Below are 13,165 nucleotides of genomic sequence, written 5' to 3' on the forward strand. Positions count from 1 at the left end.
ATCCTATAAGATAATACCCTACAATCTTAGTGAAAAATATTTTGTTAGTAAGATGCGATATATTAATTTTTAAAATAAAATGTAAAAGGCATGTATTTATTGTCACTTATCTTTTTACATATCAACTTACGATGTTTATTTTTACATATAAACATTTTTTTCTTTTAAAATGGCGACAAATATATTATAAGCGTTACTAAAATCCTACAAGTGTTGTGTTGAGATGGCAATGGGAAATTTGATAAATTACCTTTCGTATTAAGTCTTGAAAATTATTTATTCATTTTATTCAATTTATTTTCCAACGTTTGGTAGGTTATCAAATTATTTAGTACATTGTGCATTTGAAAACTTCCCTCTAAGGTAGCTACCGTTCACTGTAGCTCAGTCGGTAGAGCGCTCGCTCCGTGATCGGGAGGTCGTGAGTTCGTATCTCGGCTGCGACTGACCTAGTCGATAAAATTGGTAGCAACTGTTCCTTCGCCATGCGCTCGGCACTTTGAAGTGAAAGTTGCGGGTCCTTCGGATGAGACCCTAAAAACCGAGGCCCCGTGTCAGTGGCAGGCGTTTGCACGATAAAGATCCCTCACTGCTCAATGGCCCTGAGTGCCGAGTAAAGGTCAAAATTTGAAGCCATTCACTGGCATACGGTGACGTCTCTATATGAGTGAAAATTTTCGATAGGGACTTTAAACAATATACAATCAATCAATCAATCTAAGCTACCTCTTTGGGTTAGATTTGTGCAACAAAATGAATTTCAATGCATAATAAGATAAAGATATTTAGAGGAACATGCATAAAAAGCATTTGGATTTGATAAGGATCACTTACATTGAGAGATAGACTTTCCAATTAAGCCCTCTATGGTGTTTTGATTGTGCAGAGCAATAGATTTTGGTTCAATACCAGAACACAGAATACCAGAAGAATTTTCGATCCGTCTCTTTATACATTTAATGATAACCACTATCCACCTGAAATGATAACGATAATTTCTTCTAAAACAGAAAAAATTCGGCTCTTCAAACTGTCAACAATACCCCATTACCTCACGATAACGATAGTTTCTTTTTAAGAAAAAATCATTCAAACGTTATTTCACGTACAAACTTGTCGTAAGGAGAGATGATACAATCATTTTTTTTCCTTGGAGGAGACAATATCATGTCACAAGTTTAAAAAAAAATGTGGATCATTCTAAGAATATTTTCTCCTAAGAACTGGAAAATGAAATAGACTTCGAAAATAGTAATAGTTCAATAAAAAAACAAAAATAGACATAGCACAATCAGTAACGGTTTACAGGTGAAAACAAATTTCAGAATATGTTATCTTGGCGCTAAAAGTGTAATATAAACTAAAGAACAATAAACCAAGCCAGGTGAATTTTATTAGGAAAAGTAAAATGGTCAAATTTAGTCTATGTAGTATTGCTGATTTTTTGTCATTTTGTTTTTCCTCAGAGTGTGATTTGTCTATATTTGTTTTGAATTTTTGGAAATATTACTAATATTTTCCAAGTCTATTTCATTTCCTAGTTCATAGGAGAAAAAAATCAAAGAATTATAAACTTTTCTAAACTTGTGACATGATACATGTATTAAGGTCAGACGACACGTTCCTCTAAAATATATAATTGTTCTTAAGAATTTGTCTCAACAAGTATCCTAACAAAAAATTCATAGGCAGAAAAATATTTCTTATATAACCCTTAGAATTATAAACTTTTCTAAAAACATTTTGAAAACAATGTGACATGATACATGTATTAAGCCTACTCCAAAGAAAAAAATGTTTGTATCATCTGTCCTTAAAGTCATTTTATTTTCCATGTTATGACAAAAAATTCTTACATTTATGATTCTTGTCTAAATATTGTAAGAATTCTAAACACAACGTTTTGGTATTATCAAGAAGAAAGAGGTTACCGTCGCATGCTGTTTTTCATCATTTCGATATTGGGGCATTTTAAGACAATTCAGTGTATATAAATATCTTACCAATTAATATCAAAAACATCTATCGTCATTCAGTCGGCATTTGATATATTGTGTTTGGTATTGATAATACGTTGCTTATTATATCAGTATTTCTTATTGAGCCAAGTGATTTCTTTTTGCCAGGTGTAAGATTTTGAATAAATTCTCTTTCACATGAATAAAAAAGGTCTGCTAGTAATAAATCACCATAAGTACCAATGGACATAGCGACAGAATAACGATAAATGAGCTCTCAAAAACCTATATAGATATTTTAATCAAAAAACTAAAGCATCTTTTATTATAAGCTTCAAGGTAGATATGTGTGCATTTTCTTTTTCAAATAGGCAACGACAATGGCAAGGTAGTACGTAAATTCACAAATTCACCTTTTATTAAAAAAAAGTCATCTGACATTGATATAAGAAAGTCGGAACTTAAATTTATCGTTGGCATCGGTTATTGAAATGAAATATAGAGTTAATAAATGTAAATATGAATAGCCTTTCAACATGTCCTTCTTCAGAAAAGAAACTATGTGAAAACAGATCTAGCTTTAATTAATAAGCTCGACTCTTCTTACTTCGATGAAAAAAAACCTAAAAGATTTTAATAAGATACTACATAGTTTGTTAAATGATAGTTTTGTTTGTAAAGTTACAAGGAATTATACACATTCAATAAAATGTATGAATAAAATAAACACTACAGGAAATTTATCTAACCTGCAGAATTCATCAGTGGCTGGTTCTTCAGACAGACACTTCGATGTTACTTCTACTGTAAATGATTGATTAAGACAAGGCGAATCTACAACAAAGGAAAATATGCAATATATAGTACATATAGTTTATGAGATATGCATATATAATATTAATTTTTCTGAATCCAAAAGTGTTCAATCAAAAGGAGAATCAATACAATAGGAAAATATTTTCGGCGCTCTTACTACAAACGTCAACACTACAAAGTTCCCATCGAACACTTGAATTAGTCGTATAACACCAAGGTTCTTCTCTGTCAAAATTTCTACAGTAGTTCTCTTGAGCAAGACTAAAAACGAAATAGTTTTGCTCGTGTGGAGTCTGCGTATCCCATCGTTGACAAGTTAAACCTGATTCTGTTACATTTGTAGTTCCTTTGTATAAATAACCAGGCAATCGACAATTTCTCGACATGGATTCTTCTAAAATATATTAAAACATGTTAGAATTGTTTTGTTTTGTTTTTTAAACATAGATATATTTATAAACGTTCCTTTGAAACTTAATTTACTATATACATGTTTAAACAAACACAGATTAATAGAAAAGTCCACTTTTTGGGATATACAACCAGCAAAGCTATACATGATGTCCAGATTGACTTCAATACATGTATGTATAATGAAAAAGGGTTTATTAAACAATAGTAATTGGTCTCTAGAACCAACATTTATTCAAAAACACTAAACGCATAGATGAATTAATCCTAAATATTTTATAGATACCTGATGTCACTGGAGTGCCGTAAGATAGCAAATATGTGGTAGTATACGTTGATATAATTGGAAATGTCCGAAGTACAGTTTCTGAAAACTCCAGGTAAACAGTTGTAATACCTAAATAAAAGTCAAAGGGTTTTAGTAAATACACAAATGATATTGTTTGTTTTAAAGTATCAAATTAATATCTACAAGAATACACCTACATGTATCAAGAAATTAAAAAAAAATAGATTTTCTAGAAAAAATAGAAAAAAAAGTTTTACTTGTAATTTGTTACCAGTGCCTACAAAATTAAAATCTTCATTCTGATTGTTGACATCTTATTCATTACTTCAAAATATTCTTACCTTGTCTTTTGCATTTTGATTTTTATACAAAGGTACTCTGAAGATTATATCAAAACAAAATTGATAGAGATTTTGATTGACATTATACGAGTATGTGCATGTAGCTTTTGGAAATCAGTGGCAGTTTAACAGAGCGAGCGCTCGCGAACATTTCTATGGGAGGTTTAAGGTACCAGTATTTTGGCGAGCGATCGCGAATGTTCGATCTGTTAAACATGCCTCAGGTCTTCTGACTTTCTGGTTAAAACTCCAAAGATACCAATCGCGTCATTAGCAGACCTAATTTTCGATTCATATAAGCATTCAAAAAAGTCAACACGAGAAAAAGAAAAAAACGCTTGCTGCCACCTCCGAAACATCATATATATTTATTTACAAAGTATAATATTAATTGTTTTAAAAACATAGTAATTTTAATTCATACTTTAATTTGATTATTCCCAGTAAACTTGAAATAAAATGAAAACACCGAGTCGAATACCTTTGTTTTATATATTGATAAATAACAAGAAAAAGACGGTAATGTTACTAAGAAGAAAAAAATATAATGAATGTGACAACTTCAATGTTTTCATCGCCAACTTCCATCTCTTGTCTAGCAATAAATGCTTATCACTCGTTCCGTTTATGAGATCATGAATATGACCAAGAAGCACGCCAGAGCTATGCTTACTTATCTATGCCACCTTATCAAGCATTGATGCTTTTTGTTTGTTCGATTGTTTTATTATTTCTTGAAGTCATTCTTTGATTTCCCTCTTATTTATATATTGTTTTAAAGACCTATTTTTTTTTTACCGGACAGTTACCTGAGAAGGAGGAGGGTGGACTAAGTAATTGTGGTATTTACCTGGAGACCCCCAATATTCAAGATGTCTTAAACCTATATACACGTACATGTAGCAGTACACAGGAAAACTGTGTTTGGTTATGAAGATCAACCTTACCTGTTTCGTGTCTAATTTTGAGTGAAACAACTTGAAAAATCTAAATATTTCAACATGAAATTCATAGGTTGATACAAACGCTTAAATTGAAAAAAGAAAAAAATATATACAGAAATGCATTTCTTTAACTTTAAAGATTTGTAAAATTAAAGAAACGATCACAAGTTAAAATTTAAAAGAAATCACGATCTGTTTATTTCTTTACATTTTCAATACGAATATAGATAGACAAGCCTTTGGAGGAAATTCGAACAATAACTAACAATCTCGAAACTCGTGTACTCGAGTAATAATTCAAACTTATTTTTACAACTAGGTGTAGATTGTATCAATATAATTTTTTAAAGATTAAACATGCGAGAAGGGAATTTATATAACCCATGCCCTTTGTGTTAAATATCTTTTCTTTGTTATCATATCATGTTTTTTATCTTAATTGGCAAATAAAAGTTTCTGCGGGGGGTCTACAGACACTAGGACGACATATCGCTTTCAAGTACCATTCTGCCGTGAAGATTGAAAACACATATTTTGTAATGTTAGTGTTTTACTTACCTATTGTCAATTATTTTGAGAATTAGAATTTTGTAGCCCGCGTGTACACAAGGCGGGTACATGGAAGTGTTCGACGTGTACCTAATAACTGTTTTCAAAAGATGTAAATTTAGATGTTTAGGTCAAAATCAAAATCAAATTAGAAGCTATTGGTATTTGCAAAATTAACAGGCAGTAAATTACTGATCTTGAATGGGGCAGATGTTTGGGGCTTTAACTTAAAATTGGGTGTTAAATAAACTTTTGAGCTTCACTACTGTTCATTTTCTCTATTTTTTATTCAGGAACACAACTTAATACGTTTAGTCACGGTTAACATAATCGTTCTATTAATGTAGAAATTTGTCATCTTATTCAACAAAACACTAAACCAGAAACGGATATAAATACTTACGTGTATAAAACTACTTGACCTGTCTGTGGTTTCTTTTTTATATCAGTTTAAAATTTATAGGAACATGAGTCAACTTATGTTTCCGAGGCTGCCATGACCTACGCTCTCTTTTTCATTAAAGAAGAATCGTTGAATATTTATTAAATTTCTCACATAGAACATCTTGAAGAACTTAATTTTGAAAATATCGCTGAATATATTGAACGTGAACTGAATTGTAACGTGGGTATGACTTTAAGGGTAAAAGAGGGGCATGTTTCCCTTATCCTTAAACTATCTCTGAACTATTAATTTTCATATTGGGAAATTAAAAAAAATATGATGAAAATTGTTTCATATGTTTCGCAGGTCCTTCAAATCATAAAGCAATATAAATAGAAAAACTTTATATTAAAAAGAAAATATGTATAAGTAGTTTTTAATGTTCTATAGTGTATGTTAAAACTAGGCCTAGTATTTAATTTAGGCAGAAGGGATCAGTGAGATTGTCGTTCTTATCAGAAAGATTATACCGGTATTTCAAAACCACCACACATGTTGAGATTGAATATTAAACATGTTTAAAAAGTATGAAAACGAAAACGATAACTGAGAAAGCGTAAATTAATGCATTACCTGATACGAAATAAAGAAGATTAAAAGCCATCATGAAATAAAGTTTTAAAAGGTCAAATTTCGAGGAAAAAACAAACGCTCGCTGAATCTATGGAAGTGCTTGATTTATGAAATTGCCTCTTTCCGGTTTTAATATCTATTTTATTTAGTGTTTTAAAAAAGGTTTGAATTATTTGTCACTTGAAATTTTATTATATGCACTGACATGATATGACTTTAAAAATGTTATATAATAGGGGGCAATAATTGGGGAGTCTGATAAAAATGAATAGTGTAGAAAAAAAGTAAGGGCAACTTTGAACGATTGATATCAAACTTTAGTTTGTTTTTTTTCCCCATAAATTTGCAAAGAATCCTTGCAATGAACAAAAGATAGAATCTTTAAGTATTCAATAAACTTTAAGATGACGCTGAACAGGAAAAATTAGGTATATGCATATTGGACATACGGGAAATGCATTGTATGTTTAATGATTTCGATTGTCTGTCTAACATTGAGAAATGATCTTGCCTAAGAACAATGTACAGTTTTAATACAAATTAAGTCCTGTTTTTTTTTTGTTTTGTTTTTTGTTTTGTTTTTTGTTTTTTTTTTGTTTTTTTTTTTTTTTTTTTTTTTTTTTTTGTTTTTTTTTTTTTTTTTTTTTTTTTTTTTTTTTTGCAAAATTTTGAAAGTTATATAAGAAATTAAAATTCATTTTTCTGAATCAAAGGAATTCCATGCAATAAGAATACACAAATTGTTTCTTCTCAAATGACCTCCTTAATGCTAATTTTGACGTCAATAACTTTTCCTGTATTTTTCCTGTATTTTCTAAAAAAAAAAATTGCAGAAGACATCACTTTTTACTGAAATTTTCTCAGAGAAAAAAAAACACACTCTGCCACCGTCGCCCACAAAGATTTTGTTGTATGTGATTTTTTAAAGCAGTTTACATAAAATATCAAAAAATTGAAGCGAGCTACGGTGGCAGACACTATTTCCTAAAGGAATATAAGCACAGAAATGAGTCATTCTGAGGCTTTTCTGCATTAAACTTAGAAATGTATGAACTTAGAGAGTAATATTTCTAGAAGGGTCCTCCTTCATGGGATATTCTTTAATGATTATCAGATTCATCTACTCAACTATTGTTAAGGTGATTCGAACCTGTCGTGAAAGTAATTGGAATTTTAAAAGATGATTACCTTCGGATAAAGGACAAGTTTATGGTTTAAGAATCATAAAAAATTATATATGTTAATGCGCTCGTTTCCATGGCAACAACCTCTGAATATGCCCTTGTTTAAAAATGTAAAATCTGTGAAAAAATTCCCACTGTCAGTAAAAAAAGGATAAAAAAAATTACAAATTATAATCAGAATTTATTTATTTTCATGTATAAAATAGGGTAACAGATCAAGATTATCTTGATATTATTTACTCATATATATTGCATTCCAACAACATTGTATGACAGCCTGAATTTCCTCTGTCTTCTTAAAAATTGTGCATTTTTTCTGAACCTTGAGAACAAAAATGGCTATAAACCCACTCTAAAAGTAATTGGATATTTATTATCTAAACTTTATTTTGAATAAGAGATATATAGCTAAGTAATGGAGGGCAGAAATTGGTATGGTCATGAGTCAAATAAAAAGATATGCTAATCCGAATTTCCTCTGTTCTATTTTTAATAATTACCACGAATTACATATATTGGCAATTAAGGCTATTAAAATTGAATCAAAAGTAACACAATTATCAAAATTTATTGTGTTAAATATGTTAAAAACTATAGTTATATATATTGAATACTAGGATATAATTGTTAAAAACTTGAGTTGTTTAACATTTACTTTTGCCGAATTTCTCTTTGACTTCCGATATATTTAAACCTTAAACTTTTGAATTTTCCATGCCTAAGATCACACAAATTATGCAAGATGGATTCCTGTTCATCTCAAGGAACTCCCTACAAAACACCCTGAACTAAATCAAGAATTTAATGATGGAAATTTCACAGTGCAAAACACCAAACGGCACATTCTCTGCATATTCTTATTGATTTTTTAAAATGAACAAAATAACGCGAATATCAATGTACAAGGTTTGCTTACTAATAACCTCCAATCCTTCTTCAATGGATGATATCTGGGCCAGCTTCAAGGTGAAGAATCTGACAAGAGAGGGTCAAAAGATACCCATCATCATGATCAAACACCTAGTATACGGTCTCGTTTGCTAAAGATATTCACTCTCTTGTTTGTCTGATTAATGACCTTGGCAATCCTTTCGATAAATTATGTAAAGATTTTCTAGTTCTAGATACAAAGGAACTTTCAGACCAATCTGCAGTAAGAGCTGTAATATGTGTAATGAGAGTTGGAATTGATAAATTTACACAGTTTTGCAAAGAATCTCTCATTAACAGGTGAAGACTAATCAATGATATCATTCATCGTAGTAGAGTAAGCTTATTCAAAATACAAGCAGTTCAAAATTCATTGAAAAGAAAGAGGATGTAACTTAGCTCAAACGTAATGTGACTCTAGAATTTGTCAAAACAGACAAGGTAACCTTAGAGAATTCTTTCGAATCCACTATGCCCGCCTTCACTTTCTGATGCATGTAACATCCATCTTGGAACCAAGAGTGACCTTCTTCAGTGCTTGGAGGAATTTGACGAGGAGCGAGCTGAGCCTCCATTGACAAGCTGTGTAATTTTGAATGGTTCAATTGTTGTTCAAATGCTTATATTAGGTCAATTACTGCTAAGACCTCAGAAAATTATGCTCATCAGAACTTCATTCCATATATTCCTCAGTTTCTAAGACCTTCGCGTGTAAACCTGGTATGGGAAAAATATATAGACAATTCATTAAAAGGTACCGTTAGAGCAAAGCGAGGCAAGAGAAAACGAGTACGTGTTACTGCCGAGTCAACAGTACCTAGAGATTGGCAAGATTTCCTCGAGTAGATAGAAACAAGACGGAACTTTACAGATTCCTCTCAAGATCTCTCATTACGACTTTTGATGAAAGTGTCAACCAAATAGTTATCACCGATAGTAGAAATGTTCTTTCAAAGCTCTAAATACAAGATATCTTTTCGATTTCTCCATGTAATCACGAGGAAGCAGATAGCCGAATGCTGTTACACACAGCACATGCATCTCGCCAAGGCCGTAACAGAATACTGATCCGCACTGTTAACACTGATGTTGTGGTCCTGGCTGTGTCCATGGAAAAACTTTGAACCCAGAGATGGAACTTTGAATAGCCTTTGGAACTGGAAAAAATTTCCGTCACTTGGCAGCCCATATAATTGGACGTGGCCTTGGACACAGAAAAGCTTTTACACATACAATGTTTCATACGCTGACTGGATGTCACACTGTTTCCAGCTTTGGTGGGCTTGGCAAAAAAAACTGCACGGAAAACTTGGAAGGCCCTACCTTAGCTCACTGACGCGCTTGTTAAATTAGTTTGTCCACCAACTAATATACCAAGCGATGTTATGCTAAGCATTGAAGATTTGTCATCCTTCTCTATGACAGGACCAGTACATGCTCTGACATAAACCAAGCTCGGCAAAAGATTTTCGCAAGGACACCTGATGTGAAACAAATTCCGCCAACAAAGGCTGTGCTAGAGCATGTAAAACGAGCAACTTTCCAGGGAGGACATGTACGGGGACAGGTAGTACTGCAACTAAATCCATTATTGCTTTCCTCTATTGAGTGGGGTTGGATTATGACAGATGGTCTGTATGAGCCCCAATGGACAACACTGCCGGAAACCTCGAAAGTCTGTTATGAACTAATAAGATGCAACTGTGACTTGAAAAATAAAGGATCTAATTCAAAAAGGTGTTGTTGCAAACTTTCAGATCTCAAGTGCACTATCATATGTGGATGTGAAGGAGCTACATGTAAGTGATTACTGAAAGTCAGGACAAACAACAACTTTGTCAAAGCTTTTATTGTGGTCACCAGGACCTAATATATGTCTTACATATATAAACATGTTGTCTTTTTAACTCTTTCATTACTTAGTAGCACATGCATTTAAAATTAACCATAGGGTTAGTCACGTGTCACGTGGTTAGATCGTGTGTTTTAAAGTCTAAAGTTGTGAATTAAGGAATTAATAACAATGCTAGTTCCAACCGAGTGCACGATGAGACAAAATAGATATAAGTTTTGTGTCGAAGAAGGCTCTGTTGTGAAAAAAGATCCAACACTTATGAATAGATTGTACAGAGTATAGATATAATTTTGCACACACACCCCTCGCACCACACGCCCAGCAGCACCTGATGACATCATAGTACGAATGAAAAAATTCTCAAAGGGACATTATGCTCACAAATAAGCATATTTAAATCATAGAGAGTATGCACATAAAGCAGATAGTATATGTACTTTTAATGTTAAATAATGAAGAAAAAGTGGATTTGTTTGTTTTAAAGAAATGTTATAACCATTTTATTTCATTTAAAACTTTTTCTTTTTCTTTTTGAAGACAAAGAGAGTGTTTTTTGTTTTTCTGTATACCATGATTATCACTTATATTGTGAGAATTTTAAGTAAATTTCAAGTATAACGAAAAACTATGGCGGCCATTTTGTAAAATGGCCGTCATGTCCGCCATGACATGATTCCGCGATGGCCCAATATCCAGATTTGTTTAGACAATAAATGTCTATATTTGTACAAAAATTGGTGCTTTTATCACAAAATGCACAATAGGTTGCCTATGCCGCCTGACTAACAAAGATTTTGTTGTATGTGATTTTTTAAAGCAGTTTACATAAAATATCCAAAAATTGAAGCGAGCTACGGTGGCAGACACTATTTCCTAAAGGAATATAAGCACAGAAATGAGCCATTCTGAGGCTTTTCTGCATTAAACTTAGAAATGTATGAACTTAGAGAGTAATATTTCTAGAAGGGTCCTCCTTCATGGGATATTCTTTAATGATTATCAGATTCATCTACTCAACTATTGTTAAAGCTAATTTCATAACTTTTTAAGAACGTTAATATTTTAGGGTACGATAAAGCCCAAAACATACCTTCTTCTTTAAAGTACATGTAATACCGCGTTTAACCATATGCAAAAATGAAGAAATATTATAGTCCTGCAATGTCACTTGGTCAAGAGAATGTCATTCTACAATTTTTGACTGTTTTGTACAAAAACAGATAATTCTAGATTGTTATAAAAATACGAAAGGTACGTTATACCTTTTAAATCTCTTGAAAACATTTAATAGAAAAAGCCTTATAATTATATTTTTCAAAAAAATGAGGCTTTAAAAAAAATCACAAGAATAATGTAAATGAAACGTGTATTGATGTTTCAAAATAACTTTTGCATGCTTAAGAGACAAAACATATTTTTAGTTAAATCTTTCTTTCTTGTTCTTGTTCTTGTTCTTCATCACAAAAGTTTTTAAAAATGATGTCATTAGCATACAAGTGAGGCATCGAATACGTCCTTTAGCATTCAAATTTGAATTAACCCACCCCATCTTATTATTGAATATGGTACTACTGTATACCAAGTTTTATTCGCATTAGCGAAATTTTCGCGAAGTTCATGAGAGTCTCGTCATCGCAAATTATATATATTCAAAATGGCTTGATCGTGAAAACTAGTGTTTTCGAGTGAATTAAACACCAATAAATGGCCAATTAAAGTCGTTAAATTAAGAATAAATGTTGGTTTACAGTATATAAACTCATTAAAAATAACGGTACCGGTAAGTTCGAACTTCTCTCTCTTCTAATATGTTTTGTCACGAAATACATCCTCAGATAGAAATAATATATAATTGTTTAAAATGTAAAAATTCTCTGTCGAATAACCTCATTTCATAATTTAAAAAAACATTTCTATTTTTACACTCGTTTACGTGTTTGTAATGGAGTTTTATGAAGAGACTTACTTTTACAATCGACGACTGACTTTTACAATTTATACATAGACCAACTCCATTATTTAAATTTAAAAGTCAGCTGTCGAATGTAAAAGTAACATTTAAAACTCCAAAAGTAATATAACTTATATTTCGTTGCAAAAAAACGAGTAGGTCTTCCGTCCTTTAAAAAACGTCAACAAGAGAAAGCAATGAGCTTTGTCGTCTCCATTTACTTTATAATTTCAATTTTGCATCAAAACTTTAGAAAATAAACAATTTTTGGCTACTTCTGGTTTGACCGGAAGTGATGTCGATGGACGGAAAATTTAGTCATATGCTTCCAGTGACATATGTTACCCAAAAACTTGTCAAGAACAGCAAAAATATGCATTTTCTGACTACTTCCGGTTTGACCGGAAGTGACGTCGCCGGACACATTTTGACGACTTCAATAGATTAAGCTTGACATTATGAACAACTTTGCTTCTTGGATGTATTACAAATTCTCAATACTTTTTGAGATATCTGAAAAAAACTTTTGGCCCCTCTAGATCCCTTAATTTAGGGGTCAGCCCTTTTTGAGAAATATCATTTGAAAGATCATGTAATTCTGCACAAGTTTTGTTCTATGTGTTTTAACAAAATCTTTTTAGTTTAGAAGATAAAAAGCAAAATATATGTAAATTTTCGCTCTTTTAGGCGTTCTAATTTTTGACCCCTATATAGCACCATTTTGAATAGAGAAATCGAAAAACAAAAACCGCCATGCACAACTTCAATCCTTGTATTATCTTAAATCAGTAAAATTTCTGCTCCAGCTCTAGCCGTCTCTGAGCCTTTGTCTGGAAACGAAAGCCTATAAATTTTCGTTTAAAGGGAAATAACTCAAAACCGGAAGTGACTTTTTAAAATTTTTGATAGCATTCTGATA

At 31.7% G+C, this 13,165-nt stretch overlaps 1 protein-coding gene across 1 annotated transcript; it reads right to left on the reverse strand.

Annotated features, from left to right (window-relative positions):
* Positions 1–834: 834 nt before the first annotated feature.
* LOC134242472 (plasminogen-like) lies at positions 835–6,762 on the reverse strand (the record flags this gene model as incomplete). The annotated part of the gene is made up of 5 exons (XM_062724559.1): positions 6,327–6,762; positions 3,472–3,582; positions 2,932–3,168; positions 2,708–2,792; positions 835–977 (listed from the first exon to the last, which is right to left on the reverse strand). Coding segments are annotated over exons 1-5 (610 nt in total), but the record flags the coding sequence as incomplete, so codon positions are not given.
* Positions 6,763–13,165: the final 6,403 nt, after the last annotated feature.

This window comes from Saccostrea cucullata, unplaced genomic scaffold, assembly GCF_032062105.1.
Source record: "Saccostrea cucullata isolate Sc308-1 unplaced genomic scaffold, CSIRO_AGI_Scuc_v1 ctg2808, whole genome shotgun sequence".
NCBI classification, from domain to species: domain Eukaryota; kingdom Metazoa; phylum Mollusca; class Bivalvia; order Ostreida; family Ostreidae; genus Saccostrea; species Saccostrea cuccullata.